Below are 10,874 nucleotides of genomic sequence, written 5' to 3'. Positions count from 1 at the left end.
AGTATGTTTTTCAAATGTTTTTGCTTTTAATAATTGTATTTATTGATCCTGAAGTATGTCTGAAAACATCAGGTCATTAATTAAATATACATATCGAAAATCACTAAATCTATGTTGTATGGGTTGCACATATCATGAGGGTAGAAATAAGGAAACACTATCAGTTCTGTAAGATTTCTAAAATGCTACATTTGCACATGAAATATTGTGAGAATTACTTCCATCATTTTATTGTCAAATGTCATGTATTTTATACTATAAATGCTTTCTAGTGAGTTATTGTTTGCCTGTAATATTGATTGTATTGGTGTAATTACATATAATAAAACATTTTAAAATGCAGTTTCACCATTAAGAGATACTGGTAGAGTGCCATGAAATAATTGTGTGATAACTGCAATTACTGGAAATAAGATTTTTTTGGTCTGAATTTGCAAAGATGTAATTTAAAATGCTGCCTTAATTGAGACATTGTCTGACCACCAGGGGGCATGGAGGCAAGTGGGATTTAGTGAGGTTTATAAAAGGAGGATGAACTGTGTCTGTCACTTATCTATTCAAAGACCTTAAAATGAATTATACTTCAGAATTTGTTCTATGCAGTACTTTCTTCTCAATATAGCTTAGAGGCAGTCCCATCTCCCCACTTAGATGACATCATTACAAAAACAACAGAAGACAACCTGAGTTGACCTTTTTTTAATGAAGAAGTCATTTCATTCAAATGAATGGAAGCAGTAGACACAGATATTAAATAGAGGCAATTGCAAAGCAATCATCCAAGATATTATTGGGCAGAGAGGTTTCAGCTGAGGGTGAGGCTGCACAACTGTAAAGGTTAAAACCCATTTAATCACTTTTTCAGATTGCAGGGTCGAAACACACACGCCTCCCACATGACACAGTCGGACACTGTACACTGCACACTGGGAACCATCAAGTTGTCATGATTAAAAGTGTTGCATCAGGATGATGCCTCTGCCATTTCAGGCAAAGACCCGAGTGTGATTGCTGCTGCTGTTCCCCAAACACCCAATATAAAAAAAAAGAAAAAAAAAACAAGAGTGACACTTTATCTAGAACTCAATGGATGACACATTTAAACTTTCAATTCAGGTCGTCACATGATGCGAAATGATGAATACAGGTTTGATTCACCTGTGTTTTTGTTCCTGTGCTATTCAAGATATAGCAAGGGCGTTACGTGCTATTGTATGTAGGGACACCAGTTCAGAAAATGTCATTCATGAGCTTCATCTAATGTGTCACCCTCAAAGAAACACATCAGGCTTTACAAAATGGCTTCCAGTGGTACTGTGTACACTGTACACAGACAAGCTGATCTTAAACTCGTTGGATGTGGCTACTTGGAAACAAACCCTATTCACTAGATAAGATGTCATTTAATTTACTGTGTGATAAAATTTTGAATACTTGAGTTTATATTTCTTCTTTTGTCCTGATGGGAGATTTCCACTGGCCACACATCAAGCCTCACCACTGTCAGCCAATAAAAACCACTGCCAGCCCAGTGAGCGACAGTCAGTCTTATCAGTCCCCAGGTCGGTGCTTCAGTAATCAAAAGCTTCGCTGAAGTTGCGTTTGTGTGTTCCTCTGCCGGCGCCGACGCCACCACCGTTCCTGAATCCGTTGCGTTGGCCGCCACCTCCCCCGAAGCTGCGTCCCCTTCCGCCTCTGAAGCCTCCTCCGCCTCTTCTGTCGCCACGGTTACCATTGCCAAAGCCTCCGTCGCCGCGGTTATTGTGCTGCTTCTCCTCCAGGTCTGGGAGCTCCTCGGCGGCTGACAGTTGCCAACGACGACCGTCCTTCCAGCCCTCCTGTTGAGAGAGGGAGCAGGGTGTAAATGAGTTTGACTTAAACAAGAATATACAAATTTCACTTTGGAGAATTCAGACCACCGCTCGTCTCGAACAGATGGGAATTATCACTGTTGTCCTCACCTGCATCTGCTTGACTTTGTCAACTGGGATATCGAAACAAACTCCCTGTTGGAAACACAATATGGGAGAGATGGTGAGTTTTTCTGTTCCTGTTCTGTTCAAAGAAGTCAGTCTCTGTACATACTGCGCTTTCAGAATGGTCATCTATAGAGAGGTTAAGTATTTTGCCAACAGACATTTTTTTGCTATACATAACAAGCTATTGTGTGACCTGAGTTGCTGAATTTAGATATAAACTTCTCACTGCATAATTATTTTTTATGCCGATGGAGGCAAGTCACTAATATGCCCATCAAAAAAACGTTCATTGGACCATTTGAACCAAATTCAAATAATCACTACTCTTCATTTAAAACTGTAGACAAAACATAACATTCTCTGCCTGGGGCAAGGATTCCTCAAAAGCCTACTCATGCAGTGAAAGGTATCTTTTGCTGAAAGCTCTTATATGAACACACTCAATGCCACGTAATATAATGCAAAACTGCAAAAAAGAACGTGCAACATGTAAATTGTTCAAATAAGTTATTTTACACATAGGTACATTTTTGTTGGAGTACATACCGTTTTGCCTTTAAGGAAGCACATTCTTTGAATGTGGTTCTCAAAGTCTTCGCCAAGTTGTTCTTTGATGCTTCTCCAAGCATAACCCAGATTATGCATCTCCTGAGAACACACCATCTGCATGGTGGTGAAACCCTGGAAATATTCAAAGGAATAATAAATTAGTTCGATGTAGGGTAATACATCAACTAAAGGCCAAACAAATGAATATAGGAGTCTAAATATTAAGCTGATAAGCACAACGTTCTAACTTTTTGGCTCATCCTATTATTTGTTTGTTGGCCCTACCCGCACGGATAGAAGGATAACACAGCTGCACAGTTGTGATCAGAGACTGTAAATAAAGATGAATAATGCTTCTTCACTTCCTCCCACTGTTCAGAGATGAAGCTAAAATATCCTGAATAAGAACACTGCCATCTTGGGCATTTGGAGGCCTAGGCTGTGCAGTAGTTATCAGGTGATGGTCTCCTCAATACATATTCCAGACCAACCTTGAGTTAGTTGTGGCTGTCAATCATTACATTTGTACCCATGTTTATAGCATCAAATAACTAATAAAAACCAAAGTTCCCGGATAAATAAACATTTGAAGAACATGTAAAATAAAGAAACCGTCTTTGAGATAAATCCATTTGACATGTACTTTGAATTTTGGTTCGGTCCATGTCCCATCTAACAGAGGAGGTGGGATTTATGACTTAAACTGCAACCAGCCGAGGTGGCGATCGAGACACTGTCATGTCATGTTGTCCTAGTTTATAAAAACAAGTCTATAGTAGTGAGAAACAGTACAGCCTGACATGAGCACACATTAATCCTCTATGGAAAACAAGCTGTGTGTGAGGGTGAGCAATGGTTAATATTATACGGTGGTGTGTCCAGTTTTATTGTTGCATACACTGTATGTGGGTGTATGACTTACAGAATCAGAGTTCAGCAGTGACCTCTGCTCCAGACTTGTGGCTCCAGAGATGTGGGCAAGGGCAGCAGCGAGTGCATCGACGGCGCCTTTCTCCTCGATCAGCTTCTCAGCTGAAGCTCTAAAGTATCCAATAGCTGTGACCGGAACTGAGTCCAAAAACCTGGACACAATGAAGAAAAAAATCATAACAATCTGACACTTTATTCTGCGCCATAAGGAAATACGTGTCACACTGGACAGTATCATGATTAAGATTTCAGTGGGAAAGAGGCTTTGAGGAGCCACAGTCTAACGTCTACGTAGCCACTAAGCCCTGCTACTCACTTGACAGCATCCTTGCTTGATGACTTGATGATATCATTGGAAGTGGGAACTCCAACTCGTTTGAATGTGATACCCTGGATGGTCAAAACATGAAATGTAGTTTAAGAGTCAACACAGAGAAATTTGATGTAGTCAGAATGTCTGAAAAGTATTTAATTTTATTTTGGTTGACCGAATACAAAAGAACATTTACCGCTTTGTTTTCTACGTAGCGCAGCTGGTCTTCCTCTTTCCTCTGGTAGAAACAGATGCAAACTCCAAGCCTGCCTGCTCGGCCTGTACGTCCTGAACGATGGATGTATGACTCCACATCCTGACAACAACCACAAAGACAGCAATATATTTCAGAGAAATGAAATGCAACAGGCATTTATGATTTTTTTATTCATCGAAAACGTTAGGGTAGTGTGCAGTGAACACATATCCACCAAGAGGCAATTCTTAATTTTCTAAATGAAATAAATCAGTGTGCTTAAGTGCACTGCCAAGGTTTTCATATTAAATTCAACAAAATCAGAAAACATGCAAATGCTCAGTTTTAAATTTATTTACCAACTTGAGTAGAATCTAAACCTTAGAAATCAGTGCATATTCACTTATCTAACCACTAATCAATGGCAACAGTCATACAAATCTGGTTAAATACTGGCAACAGGTCTCACCTTGGGTGGAGAGCACTGGACCACCAGGTCGATTTCAGGGATATCTAATCCACGAGATGCAACATTGGTGGCAACCAGAACCTCAAAGGTCCCATTCCTGAAGCCCTTCAGGGTGATCTCTCTCTGTTTCTGAGGAATATCACCATGGAGGGTCTGTGTACTCTAAAAATATAAAATAAAAATAAAATGAGACATGAATGAGAGAATTTTCTTGCTTTATTGTAGCTACTGCTTTCCACTTCTACTGGACTGTATCTGAGTGAAATTAAGACAAACCATGAAACAATATTTAAAGATTAAAAAAGGAAAAATCATAGCTTACAAATGAATGCTTCATAAAGGTGTAATAAAACGGCACTGTGGCTATAAATAAAAATGTCATGAATTAGGGCAGGGCATTATGGGCCGAAAATTGTTTCGGTGTACTTTTTGGCATTCAATATTTCATGCCTTCTTTTCATATGGGTCTTTGATACTGGAACATACGTCTTTAGAGAGGAAATGACCAGTTAAATTCAACGATACATTTTAAAAAGTTGCAATCACACCCAGCCTTGTATGTGTATGTATATGTATAGGTAGAAGTTTGTATGTACTTGTTTGATGGATGCGTTCATGGAGAGTTCATTGGCCTCTTTCTTTGTCTCCGTGAACACGATGCTCCGGCCGTGTCTGCCACTGTAGACCTGGATGACATCACCGATCACGGCTGCGCGCTGTGACCAGTGACAGGCGATGGCAAGATGCTTCAGACGAAATGAGGAAAGGGAGAAAGAAAGACATTTTCATTTATCCCGCTGGCAGACTAACTCCATCTAGTCCACGTATGTCAATGATAAATACAGTAGTTTTATTGGAAATTAACTTGTGCTTCCCTGAAGGAGATATATGTGAACTTATTTTACAGCCTCAATTACTTTAATTGCCCCTGCTTACAGGCAACTATAAGAAATCAAAGCCTTGGAGCTAAAAATGCTGCAATGCTTTTTATATCCACCACATATCCAATGCCCCTATCTCGTCCCCTAGCCCTTTCTTACACACACACACGCAGACTTACCTCCACAGTTGTTGCAGCTTTCTGAGTTTTCTTGCCGATTAGGTCAACATGTTTGCATTCTGGTCTCATGTATTTCTTGGCCACTTGGTAGACCCAGGCGGGGCAGGTGGCTGAAAACAGCAGCGTCTGGGGATTGGCTTCGCCGTCTAATGACACACACAAAAACAGACCAATGTCATTATGTGGGAGGGGAAAAAACATTCTGTATCTAAGATAATCTGAGAATCTACTCGTCCAAATTTATTTCACAAACCATCACAGACAGATTTACTTTACCTTTCTCATATGATGTAGCCAAAATTTCTTCAACCTGTTCTGCAAATCCCATGTCCAACATTTGGTCGACTTCATCCAGAATGACGTGCTTCACCTTGGACAGGTCAAGCTTGCTGTTCTGGAGGTGGTCTTTGATACGACCAGGGGTTCCAACCAAAACATCAATACCATTACGGATGGCATCAACTAGACGAGGGAAGAAGAATGGAGAAAGTCATTACATAGTGAGTGTAATTATGGTGTGTATTTTCAATGTTTTGTTATTTGCTTTCTCCGTTAAGAAAAAGCGTCTTTGATTATTATTCTAAAAGCTTTATAAATAAATGTTATTATTGATGAACTGTTCATTTTACAAGTATACTGTTGAAAAAAGAAGATACGCTCTACATAAAAAATTACTTGCGCCAACCATTGCAGTCTCTGTGTGCATATTTCTACATTCTTTTTTTAGATTAATATAAGGTCACTGTGACCTTTGACCACTGAAATGCAATCGTTTCAACTTTTAATAAAACTTACAACTGACAAATTGATGAAATACCCCCAAGCAGTCTTGAAATATCAAATTCAAGAGAGCAAAATCAATATTTTTTCAGATTAATATAAGGTCACTGTGACCTTTGACCAATGAAAGTTAATCAGTGAGTCCAGATGTAATGTGCCAGATGTATTGAAATTCCCCACTGACAGTCCTAATAATATCACAGGAGATCATCGATCACATCATCGAGTCCAAGTGAATGTTTGTGCCACATCTAATGAAATTCCACCAAAATGTTATCAGTTCATCTTTGAGTCTCAGGGAATGTTTGTACCAAATTTCTGGAGATATCATGTTCACCGGAATGGGGGGGCTGTACGGGCAGACGTACGACCAACCCGAGAACATAATGCCTCTAGCCACTGGCTGAAGCCAGCACCAAGGTATAAAAAAATATATCATTTGACTTTACTCACTCCTGTTTCCACTATTTCCCTTTACATCTATTTAGAACTGTTAACTCAAAAGCCTCTAATATGAATGTGAAGACTAATGATGAGCACTTCTATGAAAGACAACAGTTTTAGCATGACACTTACTCTGTGGGTTGTATGAGCTGCCGCCGTAGAAACAGACGATGGAAAGTTTGTTGGCGACGTCTTTGAAGTCCCTAGCGACCTGGATTGCTAACTCTCTGGTTGGAGTCAGCACCAGGACCTACAGACACACAGAGAAGAGAGTCAGTCTTTTGTAAACACGATGGAAACTGATGCTGAGACTCTGACGATGATGCTCATCTTCAGTGCCAAGTGTGAGTGCGTGAGTGTGTATGTGTGTACCTTGGGAGCTCGGCCTCTGGTCGGCGGCAATGAATCCCTCTGGATCTTCTCCACCAATGGGATGGCAAAGGAGAAGGTCTTTCCTGTTCCTGTTCGAGCTTGAGCGATTACATCTTCTCCATCAAACACTGGATTAAATGTCTTCACCTGAATGTCAAACAGGTAGGTGACTCCCCGGGCTGAGACAGAGAGAGAGATAGAGGAGGGGAAGAAAGTGGCATGAGAGAAAGGGGAGAGGGAAATTGTCTAACTCAGCTCCAAAGCCCATTGTTAACTCTCCAGAGAACAGTTTCAGTACAAAACTGGTTGTGTCTCTCAATATCAAACTTTGAGTCAATATTAGTGATCCACATATTTCAAATCAACATACTGTGTGTGAGTTAGAGTGTGGTGCCAACTTGTTGGGACCTGACAAGTCCGGAAGGGATCGGGTTCGAACAAAAGTTTTGAAATAATATTCAGGGTTGAGTCAGATTCAGTCACATTGGTTTGGCTATCTGTGAGTGGGTTCGGGTCGAGTATGGAGACTAAAGGCCAACTCATGCTTCTGAGTATAAGCCACGCCATAGGTATGCAAGTGTTTCAATATATTAAATAAGTTATAAAGTTACGTTCAGTAAACCACCGTCTACTTAGCCTTGTAAAAGCCAGATTTTTTACATGTAGAGGTACACCTCTGCTCTCAAGTTTAAGTGGTTAAAAATGAATGATGATGTAAATATGATGCTTACCTTTCAGTTTATTGATGGTAAAGTCGGAGATCTTGAAGTTGGAAAAGGCCCCATCCTTCTGCTCTTGTGTTTCCTAAACAGATTAACACAATCAGCCATGCAAGCGTTTTCTCTCAACAGCCGATTCCAAAAACCATTCATAAAAAATAAAACAATAATAACGTAAAGACAGCAAAAATATAGAGGTTGATGTTGTATGGTCACTACAAGCTAATTCATTAAAGCGGAATAATCTTAGTGAACCTTTAGTGGACCCGAAATTAGTTGGTTTGCATTTAACATGTAAGAGATTTGTTTCTCAATTTAGGCGCTTCTCGTGAAGAGAACCCAGACCTTTAGACAATTCCATGAATCTCTAGTCTTCTCAGAATATCAGCGAAGTTCTGGTTCACACATTTCTTGAATCGTTTCAGTCCATGAGTCTTACCGTATCTTTCTCGTTGTCACTGGCTGACTCTTCACCCGATGGTAACGGTGTCTGAACAGGGGTGTTCAGGGTGGAATGTCCATTGGTTGCTGCCTCTACGGTTGCTTTCTTTTGCTTAATTTTTTTCTGGAGTAACGACAGAGTATGACCAGAGAATGTTTATTTATATTCATATTAATACAATTATTTTCTGTCAGGAATCACATCTGTAGCCTTTAACAGAACAGATCATCCAATGTCTACTTCAATATGTAAAAAAATATATATAAAGCACTGACCTCTGTGTCTCCTTCAGTGTTCGTCTTAGTCTTCTTCTTCTTTGGTGTTTCAATACCGTTAATGTTGTCATTAAGGTCTGTGACCTCATCATGGCCGTTCACTTCATGACCTGCCAGCTTGTCTTTCTTCTTTTTCTTCTTTAGTGCTGGAGGTTCACAGTCTGGGTCCTCCTGCTCCTCTTGTTCCTCCGTCTGCTGCTTCTTCTTCAACTTCTTGGCTTCCTTGTTCTTGATCTTTATTTATACAGAAACGATAAATCAAACACTCAACCCTTGTATTTTAAATATCTGGTTTACAGATATGACACTGCATTGAATTTTACAAAAACTTGGATTGTTATCATTCTAATAAAATGTCAAATTATTCCTCATGTAATGTCAAAGTTATATTTAGAATTATTTTAGTATTTAATGGACGATTTTAATAGTTTGTTTACAGGAAAGAAAATCCCACAGAAAGCTGCAGCTGGTACAAAATGCTGCTGCTCGAGTTCTCACTAACACACAGAAGGTGGATGATATCACTCCAGTTCTGAAATCTCTACTCCCTGAATTGCCTTGGTGTTGTTATCCTAATCAAACTTTAGATTCTTCGAACTATTGTATCAACTAATTTAAACTTTTGGTCAGTGGCGACTAGTTATAACTTTTAATGTTAATAAAATAGTGGTAAAGGTTATCACTAATATCAAAATAAGAGTATCAGAAGTAAGGTCGTGGAAAGAGCAGTTCCACAGATTCACAAAACAATGCAACCCGATCTTATTGTGAGTGGATCCCGGAGTCATGGTAATATCAGTGTCGCCCAATAACATGAATCAATAGTAGCCGTTACACTTCATTTTGACAAAACGCTGACGAGCCCAGCTGATCGACGCGCACGCGCACACCAGCCCAGACAGAAACGCTTGCATGTGGTGCTTTAAAGGCGTCCATGCTTTTTCTGTAACACGTGGAAGGAACATGTGACTCACAGCTAGCCAGACCCTAGCATAGTTGGTCTTAACACGGTGCTAACACCTCAACAGCACTGGCCCACAGCCCCTCGTTATAACTACATTATGGCAGCAGCTTTGTCACAGCACACAACACATTGTTATGCTTGTCTGCTAACAGCAAGCTAGCTGGGTGGCCTAGCTTCCTGGTTAGCACGTTCGGCCACATGTTGTCAAACAGGGAGCCGCCGGGACACGACGCCGCGCGAGCGACGTGGATTTGTCGGTGTTTCTCGGTGTACGGAGGCTCTGCGCTCACCTTCAGTGCTTTCGCCTCACTGACGGTGTCCATCTCCGCCTCCTGGACCAGATCCTCGGTGTCAAATACGATCTTAGATGGCATTTCTCTTCCTCGATGTTTCCCCTCAACGTAGACACACTGGCGACTCTACGGACGCGCGGATGGAAAGGAACGCGCAGGGCGGCCCGAGCGGGGGTGTTCGCGCAATAGACTATAGAAATAGAAGCGGTAGACAGTGACGAGAAGAGCAAACCCTTTCACCTGAACCATAGACTGTAGATCTGTCAAGGGACCGCTGTGAGTTCTATACTACACGGAAGAACTAGAAGACAAGCTGTTTCTTGTTAGGAATAAATATGAGTGTGATAGAAATATCAGTGAGGTTCAAATAAACAAGGGTAAGATATATTTTATATTGTCTAAAAATAATAATAATAATACTTAATAATACATATGGCAATGTTTAAATACATAATAAGGAGCAAACGCAAAGAATAGTCATATATTGTAGGTTATATAGAAGTTATAGCTTTTTTGCGGGTGACGAATAGCCCCTGGTCCATTTAGGGGAGAGAACATGTCAAGGGGAGGATGGTACGCTGCCTCTCAAACGTAACGAGCTCTGTTCATCTTCCCTAACCATGACCCTTAACTCCAAACTAAACTAGATTTTAATCAGAACTTGAAAACCAAGTGTCAACTCTTAGACTGCCCTTAGAAGTTGTGAAGACTGGCCCAAAATTTCTCAGACAGGAAACACTTATAATGTTCAGCCCAAACAGCATGGCACCTAAATAGATAAGACCATATGCTGGACAGAAAAACAGAGAAATGTTTAGATTTTGTTATAAATTTATATTTGAACTTGAACATGTAATCATAATGATTTTAGTGGATCTTTTTAAACATTCAACAGCATGATAAGCACTCATTCTTGGTGTCTTTCCTTCTTTCTGTCAGTATAGAGTATGTGTTTGCCTACTGGTTTATCCATCTACCTTCCTATTTTGACTTTATAGTCATATAAGTGCGTGTATATTTAAGTGTTTCATTTTCAAATCTTGTATTATCTACTGCACATTAAAGCAGCTTTCTGTCTTCAGCAGATTA

The 10,874-nt window shown here is 40.2% G+C and overlaps 1 protein-coding gene across 1 annotated transcript; it reads right to left on the bottom strand.

The window, feature by feature from the left end:
* Positions 1-684: 684 nt before the first annotated feature.
* Positions 685-9,952, bottom strand: ddx21 (DEAD (Asp-Glu-Ala-Asp) box helicase 21). The gene is made up of 16 exons (XM_053418262.1): positions 9,783-9,952; positions 8,529-8,762; positions 8,251-8,376; positions 7,824-7,896; positions 7,093-7,271; positions 6,853-6,970; positions 5,773-5,958; positions 5,497-5,642; positions 5,033-5,182; positions 4,437-4,598; positions 3,968-4,087; positions 3,775-3,848; positions 3,451-3,610; positions 2,526-2,660; positions 1,962-2,006; positions 685-1,838 (listed from the first exon to the last, which is right to left on the bottom strand). Exons 1-16 carry the CDS (start codon positions 9,864-9,866, stop codon positions 1,572-1,574), a joined length of 2,259 nt encoding a protein of 752 aa, XP_053274237.1. The 5' UTR covers positions 9,867-9,952; the 3' UTR covers positions 685-1,571.
* Between the last annotated feature and the right edge of the window lie 922 nt (positions 9,953-10,874).

Source organism: Pleuronectes platessa, chromosome 1 (genome assembly GCF_947347685.1).
Source record: "Pleuronectes platessa chromosome 1, fPlePla1.1, whole genome shotgun sequence".
NCBI classification, from domain to species: domain Eukaryota; kingdom Metazoa; phylum Chordata; class Actinopteri; order Pleuronectiformes; family Pleuronectidae; genus Pleuronectes; species Pleuronectes platessa.
Note: the sequence above shows the minus strand (reverse complement) of the source record. Positions and strands in the feature narration are given on the sequence as shown.

What these genes read in the sequence shown, in the direction of transcription:
- ddx21 (XM_053418262.1), bottom strand. Translation starts at nt 9,866, where the DNA reads ATGCCATCTAAGATCGTATTTGACACCGAGGATCTGGTCCAGGAGGCG. An exon ending in ACACTGAAGGAGACACAGAG is followed by an intron (nt 8,377 to 8,528) that starts GTCAGTGCTTTA and finishes TCGTTACTCCAG; the next exon opens with AAAAAAATTAAGCAAAAGAA. An exon ending in CACTGCTGAACTCTGATTCT is followed by an intron (nt 2,661 to 3,450) that starts GTAAGTCATACA and finishes GAATATTTCCAG; the next exon opens with GGTTTCACCACCATGCAGAT.